At 32.1% G+C, this 17,180-nt stretch overlaps 2 protein-coding genes and 1 non-coding gene across 3 annotated transcripts; 2 read left to right on the top strand and 1 right to left on the bottom strand.

Moving 5' to 3' along the window:
* Window positions 1-1,405: 1,405 nt before the first annotated feature.
* Window positions 1,406-9,153, bottom strand: l(2)k09022 (HEAT repeat containing 1 homolog l(2)k09022). The gene is made up of 5 exons (XM_073081248.1): window positions 8,996-9,153; window positions 7,697-8,890; window positions 2,456-6,973; window positions 1,948-2,367; window positions 1,406-1,670 (listed from the first exon to the last, which is right to left on the bottom strand). Exons 2-5 carry the CDS (start codon window positions 8,863-8,865, stop codon window positions 1,478-1,480), a joined length of 6,300 nt encoding a protein of 2,099 aa, XP_072937349.1. The 5' UTR covers window positions 8,866-8,890; window positions 8,996-9,153; the 3' UTR covers window positions 1,406-1,477.
* Window positions 9,154-9,522: 369 nt separating this feature from the next.
* Ppt2 (palmitoyl-protein thioesterase 2) lies at window positions 9,523-16,677 on the top strand. The gene is made up of 6 exons (XM_073080717.1): window positions 9,523-9,891; window positions 10,325-10,466; window positions 11,527-11,634; window positions 12,156-12,327; window positions 13,733-13,834; window positions 14,895-16,677. Exons 1-6 carry the CDS (start codon window positions 9,748-9,750, stop codon window positions 15,091-15,093), a joined length of 867 nt encoding a protein of 288 aa, XP_072936818.1. The 5' UTR covers window positions 9,523-9,747; the 3' UTR covers window positions 15,094-16,677.
* Window positions 13,064-13,135, top strand: TRNAQ-CUG (transfer RNA glutamine (anticodon CUG)). The gene has a single exon. It is a non-coding gene; the product is annotated as a tRNA-Gln (tRNA).
* Window positions 16,678-17,180: the final 503 nt, after the last annotated feature.

Below are 17,180 nucleotides of genomic sequence, written 5' to 3'. Positions count from 1 at the left end.
TCTATTACGGTTTAAGAGATAAAGCCCTGTGACACACGAACAGACAGCGGAGGGTTTCGTTTTACACTTTGTGTACGGAATCTTAAAAATCATTTTACAAGAGGGCATTATAGATATATTTCGGAACATTTGAGTTATAGGGAAATAACATTATTATTTTCAAAACTAAAAAATACGCTATAACAGTTATTGAAACTAAAAAGAAATAATTGTTGCAATGTAGTAACTTTGCGATGGACTTTCTCTAAGGCGCTTGAACAATCTCGCCCCGAAAATCGTTAATGCTGAGGATGTTGATAAGGAAAATGATACAAAATTATTAAAATCGTGTATTGTCATCGGTTTTTAATAATTCTTCAAAATTTTGAATTAAAGTGAACTTTCAAAGTGAATAGAAATCGGTTCAAAGATTCCGTTACTTGTTAGTTACATACAATACATACAACCCAAGCTAATAAAAGCGTGTTAAAAATGTTTTGGTACCTATTAGTAAAAAAGCAATAAGTAGGTACGTAGGTAGGTAGCTACTTACCTACGTAACCTTTTACATCTTTCACTTACTCGTAACATGACAAATTTTCTTCTTTAAGGCTCATTTAGGTTTAATTTAAAATGTATTTTAATCAACTCACATCATCAAGCCGGCTCCATTGTAAACCGGATATGTTCCCGAGTCGTCCGCAGGCTCTGTGGAATTGAATTTCATCCATCCACGAAGCTGATAAGGCTTTCATATGTAGGTACACACAATGTGGAAGCGAACAAAGCCTCGTAGAACGATAGTGAGATGTAGATTATTCAGTAGTCTAGGCATAGAGGTATGATTTTTATTAGGTTAATATGAAGTCGTTTATTGTCATTGGTTTTTGATAATTATTCATAGTTTTGAATTAAACTGACCGTTCAAAGTGGGCATAATTGAGTTCAATTCCGTTACATATCTAGATACATACTAGGAGTATAGGGCATGGCGCTCGGAGGACTCCGGTTGTGTACCACCGGAGATCCCGGAGTTCTCCACCAAGCGCTAAGGACGGCCACCGGGGGGTTTTAGTGCAGTAAAAAATCCACATAACCGGGCGTCGCTTCCACGTCGTCTGGTAGCTTTTGAAGGTTTCCCTCGTAGCCAAAAAAAGTGTTCTGTGCATACAGATCAAGCTAATAAAATCGTAGTAAAATCAGTACAAACACGGAGCAAGGTTGTTTGATATTACGTCGGTTTGAAGGGTGTGATAAAACATCTATAATTATCTCTTGTAATATATGTCCAGGACATTTGAAAGTAGAAAACTATTAAATGCAGCAACCTAAACATTACGTAGACTTCTTGTATTAATATACAAACCTTACTTATTATTAATCCACGTCTTGAGAAGTTTTTAGGGTAGATACTAATAAATTCAAATTTAATATTAGTTTTATTTATTAATATACCAATGAATACAAAATGTATAATTCCCTAAAATAACTTTGATTTCTAGAAATATTTCTCCAACGGCTCCCCTAGTATCTGCTCGAGTTTCCTAATAGCATCCTTAGTAGCAGTCTCTATCTTCTGATCACCATCTTCTAGAAGTTCTGCAAGGAACGGTACACTCTCTGCTAGAAGAGGTAACCAGTTGCTGCCGAGTTGCGATGCCATGGATACCAAGCAGTCAACAGCTATTAATCTAAAAATGAAAATTAAAAATATTTTTGTAGGCATTTTGTAGATATTTTGTTTCTATGAAATCATGTCATTTAAATACACATTATATACTTATTATTTAATTGCAACGCAATTTATATTGACTCCATAATTTTCGATTTTGAAAGACCAAAAACATACAATACAAAAACATGTAGGAATAAATAAAATATATGCAGCGAAGTATTTACCACATTTTAGTTGTTTCAGAAAAACCTATTGTGTAAAATTGCATTAAAAACAAAATTTAACATGTTTACCTTATTTCAGGATCGTTGTGCCGAGACTTCAACAATATCTGATAATTAAGAAGCTTCCACAGGGAATCGTCGTCCGTAGCCACCGCGAATTGTGATACGCAAGGAATTATTGTCCCCTCTGCCCTCGTTTTAAGGGTCGCGATACCACCAAGTGGGTTCTCGAGTTGATCAACAACTGGCTGCATTAATGTTTCAAATCTGTCCTTGTTTAAGAAACTTTGACTGTCATAAAGGAAAACGACATGCAGTGTTTTCAATATGTAGTTGATGAGGGATAAGCATTTGGCCTCCGAATCAAAATAGAGGTTCTCGGTTTTACTAGTGTTGCAAGCGTCAAGTAATTCAGCTGCATTCTTGATGAAATGTCCCGCGAATAGTACAAAGAGACCTTTAAGTTTGTTTGCGATTGCACTACTCAATCTGAAAATGTAAAAAATTAATATAATAAGTAATACATAATAAAATACGTAATAAATTAGAAAACTTGGTATTCAGATGATATACATACCTATAGAATGTTATAGTCCTGTCCTTATGTCCTTCAACATTTGTTCTGATAGCCCAATCATAAATCTTGAAATAGAATGGTCTAAAATTGGTTTCAGATAATTTCAGAACAAGACATACTAAAGCATTGACTATTTCATCTTCAGCTCTGTCTATTACGTTTTCGTTGATGTTCTTCTCAACAGCATCACTTCTTAGTTGCAGAGCTGATAAGAAGAATGTTGTCAAATCTTGTTGCAAAGCATTAAAGTCGGCTGTAGTGACATTAGCAAAGCTATCGGCCAGAAGTGACATTACTGGGCCAATGGCATCATAATTCTCTTTCTCGATAAGTAGTTGATGAGTTTCATTAGTTACTGGTATCAAAACTCTAGGCGGTATGGATCCAGCAATCTTCTTCTTAATGTGGGTGAGTTTAGTCACGATGGCTGACACTTTGCTGCACTCTTGGTCGTAATTCTGCCATTTGGCTAGCAAAATTGAGTACTCGTATAAAATTTTCTGGAGATACGGACTAAGGAAAAGCGGCAAACTTTCCACTATCTTGGATATTGCCGTCACAGTACTTAATAGAACCAATTCGGGAGTGTCTGCTTTACGCTGTTTCTTCAATACTTTGATTAGAGCTGGCATGAATTTCCGCAGGCTAGCTAATGCATGAGCCTTTAAGTTTCCACATAATTCAGCTAAACAAAGAACAATCGAAGCCATGACATTTCCACTAATATTTTGATTGCAAGTGTAATCGGTAACTGCTTCTAAAACAGGTTTGAATGGTTCTGGATTTTCTGAAGCTAACATTCTGGTAAGTAGTTTTAAAGATAGTAATGCTGTTTGTTGATTCAATTCCTGTTCCTGCGCGGCACTTTCATTAAGATTTTCATCATTAGTTTCAACAGTCTTAACAATATCCAATAGTACAGGTAACAATGAGAAAAGTAATTCCAAATCTATGTCATTGAATAATTCTGAACTAAACTGTATTTTAGAATTCAATAACTCCATAGACTTCCTTCGTACAGTTTGTAGAGTATGTTTCATCAATCCTCTCACTACAGACAGGAACATCGGAGCAGAAAGCAAATTGTTCGTGTGATCTAACAAATCATAACTGTGATGCATCATGACACGCCAATACTTAGCAGTTTTCTCATCGCTGATTTTAGAAATGCTTTGAATATAAGTCAAGATATTGATAATGAATGTTTTATAATGGTTCTCCATCGTCTTAATATCAGTGGCCTGACTGCTATGTTGGATAAATCTTGAAGATGCTAGGCAAGTATTCATAAACGTAATTATAACGTATTTATAATGTCTCAACTGAATAGCTGTGTGTCCATTTACGCTGAATATATCGCCAGGATCTACATCTGTTTCCATTTCATCTTCATCTTTTTGTAAGGGCAGAGATTTAATATAAGTCATTAATTTTATGAAGTTCTCTAGGCATATTTCAGGCGCAAATTCCAGTAAAATACTTTGACCGAAATCAAGTCGATTGATTGGTGATTCTTGATCAGCTAGTGTTCTTTGTTGTGATTTATCTTTCTTTTTGCTTTCGTTGAAATGAGCAACATGTGTTTCGAGCAACAAAGCAAGGAAAACCCAGAGGAATTGGCTTGGGCCCAGAGTTTCAATAAGCTTCTTGTATAATGGTAATCTTCTATGCTCGGGTACATGAAGAACGACATCGGCAAATATACGCAAAACCGGAACTACTCGTTTTTGTAGCTGTTGGAGTTCTTTTTCTGTGTAATCTTCAATACTTTTGTCCAATTTCACTAATATTGGAATAAGAGTTTCAATTATTTTTGTAATTATCTGAAAACTGTATGCGTCGTCGTGGCGTAGAACTGAAGAGCCCATAAACGTAAATATTTCCATGGTATGATGAAGGACTTGCTCTGGTAACATATATGCAGCATGCGAAAGTAAAATTAGTGCATGGTGTTGAGTTTGGGGATTCTGAGTACCTCTAATGCACTGTACAACTGTCTCCACATCGAACATGCTTTTCAATGACTTAAGTTGCTCTTTATCTTTATCATCAACGAATTTCTTACAATAATACCAAAGCGATGACAGAATAAGTTGTTTTGTGTATTCAACATAAGACTGCTCTTCAAATCTTAAACATTTATTCAAAAGTTGGAATAGGATATTTACAAACGAGTTATCCACTGACATTCTCTTCTTGTTTTGAACATATTCCAATAGGATTACACCTAATTGCCATTCGTCAGTTTCAGCCAGTTGATGAGAAATCATTGACATAGTGGATTTCTTTTTCTTAGTCACATTGGCAACAGGGTCCATGACGTTAAGCATTTTTTCCAAAATAGGCTTAAAGTGATCGAAATTGATATGAATTTTCTTCATTGTTTTAGACGCTACACTCGATATAGCAGGATTATTACTAAAAGCACCAGCAGAAGTTACAAGATAAACCAAATCTTTGCGTCTTTCTTCAGGGACTTTTGCGAAAACATTTTCCTCAATTTCCTTCATTACTAGCACACAGGGACTAGTCAGTGATTGATCTTCTTGCACAACACATTCCCTATACTCCTTTAAGGCAATTTCGATTGAATTCCAAATTTGATCTTTTGTGAAGGTTGTCACAGTAGTTTCATTTATCAGACCGAGCACAGATTTCATTAGATTTGATTCATAAATATCAAATACAAATTTTTTGTTAGCTTCATTTTGCTTTAACTTGTTTACAAGGCTATTGAGTGATGGTAATACATGAGAAAACGTATTTGCATTGTTGATATGAGCTAAAAGTCTAGCTAATGCTGCATTTATGTATGATGAATCCGAAATCATTATTCTAGTGAGTCGTAGAAGACAATTTTTTCGAAACAACTTGTTTCCTGGTGTTTGGTCTGTCAAAATCGTTTTAAGAACTTGAGGCAACTGTTCATGATCCAACAACAATTCTTCCTTGTGGGACATCAATTCTTTCAGTAACTTTACATATATAAACTTTTTATCGTCAGGGTCTTCTCTTAATATAATTGCTATCAAATCTATAGTACACTGTCGAATAAGAGTAATAGGATGATTTAAGTCAAAAAGTAAAGTTGTAATTAGAACATCAGAATCATATGCCCATGTCGCATTTTCTTGAACTACAAAGAAGTTTGAAAGTAACTTTAGGCTTCTTACTTGCAACTCTGGATTTATAATATCTTTCGGATCATTTGCATACAAAATATGTCCAAAAGCAATGTTAGCGACGAAATTAAATTTCTCTTCTGTCGAGTTGAAGGATTTATCTAAAAGTGTCTGAAGTAGTTTAGCGTAATTATCGGAATACGTAATAATACCGCATCCAGTTATAAATATCTCATATAATCTCCTGATGAGAACAGTTTCCACTGTAGCACAAACATTGCACCAAGGTTTTGTTATTTCTTTAACATTAATATCTTCTACTATTCTAGACCAGATGTATTCCATTATTTCAAACAATATTTTATTTCTTCTCGAAACTTTAATAAACTCTACAACAATGTCTCCAGAAAATTTAGAATTTTCAGTACTAGATACTATGTCTCTATTCACAACAGATTCTAAAAGTATGTCTAATACATTAATAATTTCCTCTGTTGAAGCCTGTTTAAATGAGCAAGATTTAAGAAGTATGTACATAAATAGATCAAGTGTGCTTTCTTTGTTCACTAAGTTTATATCCAATTTATCACTAAAAGTGAATTTTCGATCAATGAACAAAATTTTAAATATCTTCTGTTTTAACACTTCTGGATTATCTTGCATTGATTTATTTAAATCAGTTATATTATTTAGGAGTCCAAACTTCTTACCCCAAGGTGAAGTTATTATTTGCCAAGTAATGTCAGCGGATGTTGAATCATTAGGAAACAGAAGTGGTACTATTGCCATAATTGTTTCATGATTGACAGGTAAACATTCAAGTGAGCAAAATTTGCTGATGACTTTCTCAATAACAGGCTTCCATTTCTTTGCACCTTTAGACACAATGGTTGTAAAAGCATTCGCCAAATCTATTTCATTCATAACTTCGGTAAGATATTCATTTGGGATTTCCAAAGCTGCAATTACTACATTAATATTTTCATCATTAAATCTGTTTACTATTGAATCTTTCACAAAATCTATATTTTCTGCTTTCAATGATTGGAATTCTTTTGCAATGTAATTTACAGCTTCCACACGCAATTCTGGGTTCACATGATTTAGGTTTTCGAAAAGGTATGTGCCTCCTATTTTATGTGCAACTGAAGGTTTGAAGCCAAGAATTTTTGAAAGTTGTGTCCTTCTCTTGTTATTTATTTTGCTATCTGAACTCATTTCATGCTTCACCACCTTGTCAAATGCTTCAGGGTATTTGTGCTCCACATTTCGTAAGAATGTTGAGTACCAATGTAAAATTCTACTGTCAACATCAACATCCTCTATTATTTCTACATCGCTTCCGTTGTCATCAGCATTATTTTCTTTTTGGTGTTGAAATGCATTTAAAATGCATCTGAAAAAAGAAAAAGATAATTCTGTTACATGCAATTTTAAACATTATTTATTTTATCCCTTCATCAGTATTATAAAATGTCAATATGTTACACATTTGCTTTTATTTCCATAATAAGATGAAACTTTCACAGTCCATGATTATCTATTCTGTAAAACAAACTTTTAAGCTTGCACCTTTATTTAATCATCTGTATTTAAAATATCTCGGCTTGAGATGTAAATTTGATGCGAAGTAACATTGTGTGGACTTCATACACATTGGTTGCATATAATTGTATTTTATTTTGAAGGGATCCAACTTAATCACTAGAATTAGCAACACATCTGTGGCCAACTTCAGGTAAGACTAATATTATCGGAGGTTGATTACAGCTATGATGTCAATAGGCATCAGCGGCCACTTAGGATTAGGACTGCTATGCTTCTTTCCTACTTGTGTTATATAAAAAATTGTTTTTTTTTTATAATATAGGAGTAGCAGATGCGCATGCAGTCCACCTGATGGTAAGTGGCTACTGCCGCCCATGGACATCTGTACTCAATCCCAGATAGGATTAGATATTCCTACCTTGAGGTCGGCCACAGATGCGCCGCTACCCCTGAGGACTAAGCTGGAACGGCTCAGAAAAGTCTGTCTCCCTTACCACACCCTTCAAATCGGAACACAGCAACGCCTAACACTGCTGTTATTAGGTAGAAATAGGTAACAAATTATACTCACTTGATAACTTTTTCAGGTTGTTGGTTCTTCAAATCAACCTCATCAATTAATATTTCCGGGAATTGGGAGAACTTTCTAAACTCCTCCATATCTTTCTGAATGAGTGGCAAAACTCCAGACAGGAACGCCATTACGAATGCCTGTATACTGATTTTGCATTCTACTAACTTCTTCAGATGCATACAAATTGTATTCATGACAGAAACCGTGATATTATCCAGAATACTATCCGTCATCTTTTTGAGATGGGTTTGATTTGTGTAAATCAAGTTAATGAGTAACACAGAGTCATGTGTTAGATCAAATTCAGTGGATAAAATAACATCAATAATATCCTGTAATGTCTTGTATTTTATTGTTGTCTTCGTTACAAGAAATCCAAGTATGACATAAGCAGATGATCGAAAATCAATGATCGTTGATTCAAGCCCCTTCACGACAGTCGGTAAAAGGACACTGATGATTGACTCTGTAACACGTTTACTAGTACTTATAGTACCAATTGCTGTGGAGCATAAGAATGCAAAAACGGTATTCAGTTGTGTAGCTCGCTCGCCAAACTCATTAATATATTTTATTGTTGCATCAGCAATAAATTGCAGAGTGGATGTGTTTGAGACACACTGATTATGTAGTACCTGTTTAGTTAAAGGAATACCATTTTTTTGGACTGAACGAAGCCAATTCCACCTGTTGGAATTGGACTTAATATTAAACAGTTGTATGAACCTGATGAATATTTTAGTCTCATGATAAGGCAGTATTAAAGCCATAATAGCGTCCTGATTGTACTCATGTATGTGATATCTATTGACCAGCCATTCTAATGCTTTGTGAGCTGATTGAAGGAGGAAATATGGTGATAATTGTAGGAGAAATTTTTCGATAGTCTGGTCAAGATTCTTATTCACTTCCTTGCTTTGGACAGCCCTTTCAAAGTCCTTGGAAGAAACACTGTACAAGGTATCTTCAAACACCCGAAAGCCTTCATAAAGAGCTATTAATTCCGTCAGCCCGCTTATACCGATCTCGTAGAACGTGTCTCGATCCTTTAGGGCTGCTTCCTTAGGATCAAAGAGTAGCGACGCTCGTTTCTTGTCATCCTTGTAAATAGATGTCTGCGGTACGGACAACTTTTGAAGCTGTTCAGCTAGTGATGTAGCTGCCATGGTGGCGCAGTCACAGTATTAACACCTGAAATTTGAAATAATCTCAATGCAATAATGTTTCTTCATAACCTATTCGCGATCGAGCCTTGAATATTCTCATAATACTATATAATAGATCGAATCAACTTACTTTATTGGTTTAGCGGGAACGTATGCTAAGATTTATTATCTTCGGCGTATTGTATTATCTTTATTTACTGAATACTTCCATCCATACTTCCCGGGACCTATTAAGCTCACGTGTAAATGACAGATTTTATTTACATTTTACAATGCCAAATGCCAATATTGCCAATGTCAATTTGTCAAAGTTTTAAAATCAATATTGTAATATTGATATTGCTATTTTAATATTATTTTTTATAATACATTGTGTAGGCATAGTGTGTAGAAAATAATTTTGCACATTTATTTGAGGCTTAGAATTTGCGACCAATAATGAAATGTAAAAAGATGTACAAAACTCAAAAAAGTGTTAAGGTGAGCCGTTGGACGCAATTTCAATTTTCAATGTATTATATGGATATAAGGATTTTCTCATCCATTAATTTTAGTTGTTTATTTATTTTAATTAACATTTTTATAATAATGCTCACATTGGTCCTTGAGCGTAGACACTGAACGCATCCCTGTCCAGCTGTTCATGACATGACTAATGACAATGAATTTATTGTTTGGTATTTTCATTTTTCAATGACAACAATCCATCTGTTTATAATGTTTGCATTTTAATGGCCATATCTCTTGTTATTGAATCGATATCAATGACGTTAATCACCCTAGCGTGTTTGAAATGATGAAACCAAGCAGTCAGTATTAAATTGCGTTTTATTCACAAACGTCGTGTATAAACCAAAGTTCTTTGTTCGTAAATTCGTAATCATGGTGAAAATGTCGTTCAATATTGTTATATTTGCTCTTACATTATTCGTAAGTTACGGTTTATGTTATAAACCGGTAGTTTTAATTCATGGTATTATGACGGGGAGTGGCAGTATGGAAATGATCAGCCATAGGATTCAAGAGGTAGATATATATTTTTTAAGAATTAGATCGCAAAAACATTTATAATTAAGACTGAACTTTGTTCCTAGGTTTACATAATTCATTAATTTTAATTGTTCAATGTTCAATTAATTAGTTTTTATTGTTATGAGGTAATTACAGTTTTCGCCAATGTTTTTAAGGAATACGTTTATTTTACATATAATCTTAACATTTATGTCTCTATACTCTAATTTAAAAATAAAATCTAGTTAAATATTTTTTCTTATGAAGAAATGCTTTCTTATTATCATTTAAAAGTATGATAGTTACCTTGTTTACATTAAATTATATCCAGGTTTTTTTTAAATTTCAATTCATGCATAAAATATAAGTACTTCACTAAAGTGTAACATATGAAATATCTCATTTGTTGTAACTATAAGTTCCTTAATCCTCATCCATGCTATTCCAGAAACATCCAGGCACAATAGTTTACAATGTGAACAGATTTGAAGGCTGGTCAAGCTTGGAGACCTTGTGGCATCAGGTCCTAGAAATAGGCACTGATGTGGCAAACATTTCTAGCAAATATCCAGATGGTATTAATTTAATTGGTAAGTAACTTTGTGTATATACTTAATTTAAAATTAATCAATTTAGGGAATGTGTGAAGATGGGACCTTCTTGCCAAGGTATTCATTTATTGTATTGTAATGGTTGATGAAACTAAAGTAATAATTGTGATAGACACCCTTTTCTAAGGGTCCACATCCAAGAAACTATCAGAATAACTCTGCCTATCTTACCCTTGGTTTTTTTTTTACGTTTTGTGTATGTATTATATAATTAATGATCACCTGCTGTGGTAGTTAAACTTATAGGCCTTATAATTCTTTAAAAGTTAAAAAGGCCTTAAAAGTTCTCAACGTGTTTGAAATGTACCAATTACCACCTTCCCTCTAACTCTCTATGATGTCATTTGAAACATTAATGGATTGACAACAAAGGAGCTATGGTTCATATATACTTTGTATTGAGTAATAAGTCATTGTAAACAGTTGTGACTAACATACATAGGGTATTACCATTAAGATAAATGACATGCATATTAATTAATTTAATTCAATTAAAAACAATTCCTTTGTTAGCTTGTGCTTATTTATTAAATTATTAGAATCAAAGTTAGTATTGTCACATTATTTTCGTAATTAACAAATAGTGTATAGTAATACAGTATGAAATGAAGTAGATAAATTAATTAATTTTGGTGAGTAGTAGTTAGTAGAACTTGGCAGTACACACACAGAACCAGACAACACAAACTATGTAAACACAATGTGTATTTACATAGTCCAAAATAATTTCATAAATGTAATTATTCCATACATTCAAAGCATTGTTTTTAAATTTTCCCACACGCTACAGTTAAGGTTACCCTGATTTCAAGATTTTCAACAAAAACTTTTGAATACAGATACAGTACTCCTCATCAAATTATACTATTTCTTATTATAATTATACTAAATAGGTATGTATCAATACAAAGGATTATTTATAAAATAATTGTTAATATGTAATTTATAGGTATTTTTGTTATTGTATTTATACTTATTTCATGTTAAAAAAATCACAGATGTGACTATTCTTCTAATAATTCAAACAAATCCATTCCAGGTTACTCGCAAGGTGGATTAGTGGCTAGAGGCATAGTGCAAACCTTTTCCAATGTCTCTGTCAGTACATTTATATCACTGAGTTCACCACAAGCTGGCCAGTATGGAGGTAATATCAGCATCATACTCCAAAAAATACTCCATACTTAAAAACAGTTTAAAAAGGTGTAATATCACGATATACTTAACAATTGTCTGACAGGCAGACTCTGATAATATAATTAATAATACTTGATTTTTCTTTTATAAATTAATATCATCACTGCAAAGAAAAATACTAAAATGCTAAGCGGTTCCTTTGCATGTTAGTGTTTTTGTCTTTGCAGTGACAATATGATCTTCCATGTAACTTAATTTGTACATTGCAAATGTAAAATGTTTTATATCTTGCTGTATTTTATAGTGTACATTAGGTTTGTGTTTGAAAAAAATATTCAATGTATAATATAATATACATATATTGTAGGTATATGAAATAACAAATAAAATTTTGTAACTTAAGACTTACTTAAATAAGGCTTGTAAAATTGCTTTAATAAAATATAGCATAAATACTTATACTTTAAGTATTTAAATAATAAATTATTTTTCATTATAGTAAATTAAACAATATTTAAATTCTGATTTCAGCTGGATTCCTCCACGTCGTCTTTCCAGGGTTAGTCAAGGATACAGCATATGAGTTCCTGTACTCAAGAGTAGGACAGCATACATCTGTGGGGAATTACTGGAATGACCCATACCACCAAACCCTATATGAATCATACAGTGTTTTCTTACCTTACATCAATAATCATTTAAGGTAAGCACCAAATTGTATATGTAATAAGGTATGAACCTACTCTTTGCACCACTCCCTGAGGTGACTAAGAGCCATAGATTAGTACTACTCTATGCTAAGGGTATATACTAGGGCAGTGTTCCGCAAAGTGTTTATCGCGGCACACTGGTGTACCGTGATCATTAGTTGGTGTGCCGCGGAAAAATAAGGTTATCTTATAAAATTATATTAGTAAGTAGGGGTAAGTACAATACCTACACAAATCACGCGAGCGCACGAGCGAGGCGTTTTGTTTCGTTCATCTAATTCTTTGGTTGCAATAAATGTTGATTAATATTACTTAAAAAGTAATGTTTAATTTGTGGTGTATTTTTAGATTTTCTAGATGCACCTTGAACACAAAATGTTTACGGAACACTGTACTAGGACATGGTCAGCAGTATCTTCTTGTATAATGAATGATCTTTTGCAATTATTTACTACAATAAAATAGGGTGACAACACAACGCCCCTTTCTGATAGGCCTGTCTAGCAGTATACTTTCAGTTGTAGAATGGAACTAGTAGTTCAGTTTCATAAGAGCATTTTCTAAAACACAGCGAAGAAAATGTTGCTACATAATTAAGGATCATACATTTCTGTACAAAATTCAAAACCACGTATATATAAACTTGTGCATTGAATTTTAAAAAAATATATTTTCATATGAATGCGTCAGACTTGAATGAATAACATAATTTCGCTACTACGTCCAAGCGGTTCCATGGTGTAATGGTTAGCACTCTGGACTCTGAATCCAGCGATCCGAGTTCAAATCTCGGTGGAACCTGCCTTTTTGTAAATTTTCAGCTAAATTTATTTTCTTTTTTGTTTACAAAGTACGAAATATTTCTTTTATGAAAAAATGCGTAGTTTTAATTTTTTTTTAATAAAAATGTTCTAAAAGAACATACAAGCTAGCGTTAAAATTTAAAATAACAGACTATACACTAAAAGATACTATTACATTTTTTTCTAATACTACTACATTTCCTTTTCATATAATTTAATAAATTTATTAATTTATTAAATGTTTAAATATTAATTTCTATGTATAATTTAATTGAAATATTTGTTTTAGTTTATAATTATACTGCCTACGCGCGCATAAAAAAGAAAAGAAAAATATTGTAAACTTGTCATTATAACTATATCGAATTAATTTAATGTAAATATCCAGGAATTCCTTTTAACAGGACTCCAGAGTCATCTATTAAAAAATATAAAAATATGCTATTGTGTTTGATAGATGTTGCATAGATGTCGCTAATAGATTCGTATAGGTCCACTAGATGGCGTTATATCCAAATCACGTTTTGGCGCTGATTTCATTTTTTATGTTTGCAAAGCACTAAAAATGGGCTAATATTTTCTTATTTATTTCCAGTTCAGCAAAGTCCGATGATTTCAAGTCCAACTTACTTCGGCTCAAGAGACTGGTGCTGATCGGCGGACCTGACGACAATGTTATTACGCCGTGGCAAAGCAGGTAAGAAGAAAACTATTGGCTACCGTGACGTGACTTCTATCGTGGTACTAAATATGTTTATTTAAAATTTGTGTTTATGATTATTATTTTTGGCCTTAGGAGAAATGTTTTTTTTTCTGTTAGGTTGCTTGCAGTATGGAATAACATATTTTGTGCTGTTTCTTTGAAAATAATTTTAAAAGGAATAGTTACTACATACTGTGGTATTTTACTCCTAACAAATATGTTATTAAAACTTAAACATCAATCAAACAACCCGAAGGCGTGTAGTCGATGTTCACATTACACAATAAAAATATATCCGGCTATTATCAAGTTATCTGTTATATATAAAAATATAATGCAAACGAGATTTCTATCTTTTATTGTTTAATTCCTAATCTTGTGCATTAGCTAATTACGCATATTTATAAAAAGATATCATGTTGATAATATATGATATGTATGTTATCTTTTTACCAATATGTAATACAATCATTATTTTGGACGATTTTGGGTATTAACCCGAACTATAAGAAAGTTGTCAAATAATTACTCAATGTATGTCATCAGTTTAGGTAATTTTATATAATCTAATCTAGGATTGCGTCAATGGAATATTTAGAAATGTAAATTTTAGATATGGTTTTGTTTATTTATAAAACTTATGAGCCCTACCAGCAATATTCTACAAATATTTTGACAGTACAAACATCACAAAAATTTATGATTTTAGACTAAAATTATGGCGGAATTGAGACATTTTATTATGTAACTGGTACTCACCATATAAATTTTAATATACGCATATCGTGAGTACCCGTTACATAATATAATATCACAAAAATAGTTGCTTCAAAATCAATCCCTGTCGTAATTTAAAAATTGACCAATTTGATCATCTTAGACTTGAAGAATTGAATTTTTGAGAAATCTTTATTTGCGTTTTCTTAGTGGCTGTAATAAAAATATAGCGGTTCTTAAAAGTTAACTAATCCACTTAGTTTGGCCCTTTAAATACCGTAGCAAGTTGCTCCAAACGATGTTGCAGATATTAATAACAATTTATTTAACTTTTCAGCCAATTCGGGTACTACAACGCGAATGAAACCATCGTAGAAATGAAGGGACAAGACATTTACACTGAGGACAAAATCGGCCTGAAGACATTGGACGACAGTGGTCGTTTGCACGTGGTTACTGTGCCCGGGATAAACCATTTCAATTGGCATATGAATGTGAGCATTGTTGACGACTACCTACTACCCTATTTGGATTAATTGGTATTCTCATAAGGTTTATAAAGGTTTATAGTGGTTTGTTATATACAGACACTAAGTTAGAATAACAAGCATTGTCAATGAGTTTATGATTAAGAATAGAGGCATTTACCTCATCGTCTTACGAAATAATTTTTATGAAATCTGCGCCAAAAATTACCGAATTAAATGTGAGACAAGTGAAGTATGTACCACAACTGAACGCCAATTGTCTAAACAAGGAACAGTTAATATATTGTTTTATAAATACAGTTCTGTTTTATAAATACTTCAACAGCACGCATATTTTCCAAATATTCAGACTGACAATGGCGTTTTGTTCAATAATGTTAAATTTCGCTACAGAAAATGGTAAAAATATTATCGTAATAAGTTATTCAGTAAGTCAACATTGCTGCAAATAATTTAAACCAAATTGTATTTATAATAACAGGAGAGAAATTAGCGTATTGATTATGATATCTTGTCAACATTTCTAACAATAGTTACTTAGACAACGTCTATATTTATAAGCAAGTATGCCTATCTTCAAAATAATCGCACAAGATAGGTCTCACATAGCGTACAAGTAAGTAAGCATAAAACCAATGTGTTCACTGTGAAATATGAAACGTGCCAATTAAGCAATAGAATAGTCCAGAACGTCCTTGCAAATTTTGAAATGAGAAAAATTGAACACATATTTAAAAACAGTTACAGTAGATAATTATTTTTAACTTAGCGACTAATAGCAAATTTTAGCTAATTTTAAACGAACTGCCTCTTTATAAGAGAGATTTTAGAAAACATATTCAACCAGTGATAAGAAAAGATTATCCTAAAATAATGATAACTTAACTTCACAATTACTTTTATTAAATAATGAATCATATATTTAAATATGGTTTTTGGCTATGAATTGTAAAGTAAGATTATGTTCAGTAAAGGTTATATTGAATTATTAAACAATCAGAATTTTAGTTCAAAAAAATCTACGTTTTAGAATCTCTTCTTTGAGGCTTTCATTAGTCAATTAATAATATACATTGTTTAAAAATATACTTAGGTATTTTATTAAGTTTTAAATTTATAGCCATTATTAACTTTTGTTATGATCATTACATTTTTGTCTAAATATGAAATGTGTAAATTGTGTCATTATTTTAAACTAGAATATTTTAACTATAACTATAAGGATAACACAGGTCGTGAATTTGCACATAAGTAACGTCGCACATACTTTATATTTTTTCTGTAAGAGAGTTTTCACGATATATGGATAAAACCGTGATTTTCAAAGTTTAGTTTAGTAGTCAATTTATACAAATATTATCTGATATAGATAGAATTTCACTAATTAATTTTTCAGAATTATAATATAATGAACGTAATTTTCGATATTTTTAATATCATTTCATATAAAGACGTGTTTTATGTATTTTTGCAAGTTATTTTTAATTTATGTTCTTATTGATCTTTATTTTGAATCCTTTTGGAGGGATATGGAATCTCACTTATTTGATGCATTTTAATATTACTACTGAAAAACAAGCTCCAATAATTATGGTAAAACCATTTTTTTTCATTCTCTACCGTGTGTGAGTATTAGAAACATTCTTTATGAATCAATTAACTTGTTTTTACAGTGGATTTTACTACATTCTTTAGAATATAGTAATAGTCATAACTATGTAATTATTTTTAAGGAGTAAACGTAATGTATGTTTAAACATTGTAGAGTTTTAAAATCGTATAGCATTTACAAGAATTGGCTGTATTTAGCTCATAGGTTATCTAGTCGTGGTCTTATGATATTATTAAATACAATTTTATACCGTGATTATGTTTTTCATTTATTTACGTAAATATCTAAGAAATGGTGAAACGTGATTTGATTTCATTTGATTTGACTAATAACCTTAAAATGCCCTTCAAGTGCCGAGACGGTCTTGAAATTTAATATTTTAAGTCAAGGTAGTAAACTCCTTGTACTCGTATTTTATAATGAACGATAAAATTATATCTTATCATACAAATAAAATCACTATAGTAATATAAAGATTTCTGTGTATGCAATTTTTACAACTTCTTAAACTCACGTGCAATTT

Source organism: Epargyreus clarus, unplaced genomic scaffold (assembly GCF_041222505.1).
Source record: "Epargyreus clarus isolate Ecla_fem2 unplaced genomic scaffold, WU_Ecla_fem_2.2 ptg000015l, whole genome shotgun sequence".
NCBI classification, from domain to species: Eukaryota; Metazoa; Arthropoda; class Insecta; order Lepidoptera; family Hesperiidae; genus Epargyreus; species Epargyreus clarus.
Note: the sequence above shows the minus strand (reverse complement) of the source record. Positions and strands in the feature narration are given on the sequence as shown.

Coding starts and splice junctions, on each gene's coding strand:
- Ppt2 (XM_073080717.1), top strand. CDS start 9,748: ATGGTGAAAATGTCGTTCAATATTGTTATATTTGCTCTTACATTATTC. Junction 9,892..10,324: donor TCAGCCATAGGATTCAAGAG/GTAGATATATAT, acceptor ATGCTATTCCAG/AAACATCCAGGCACAATAGT. Junction 11,635..12,155: donor ACAAGCTGGCCAGTATGGAG/GTAATATCAGCA, acceptor TTCTGATTTCAG/CTGGATTCCTCCACGTCGTC.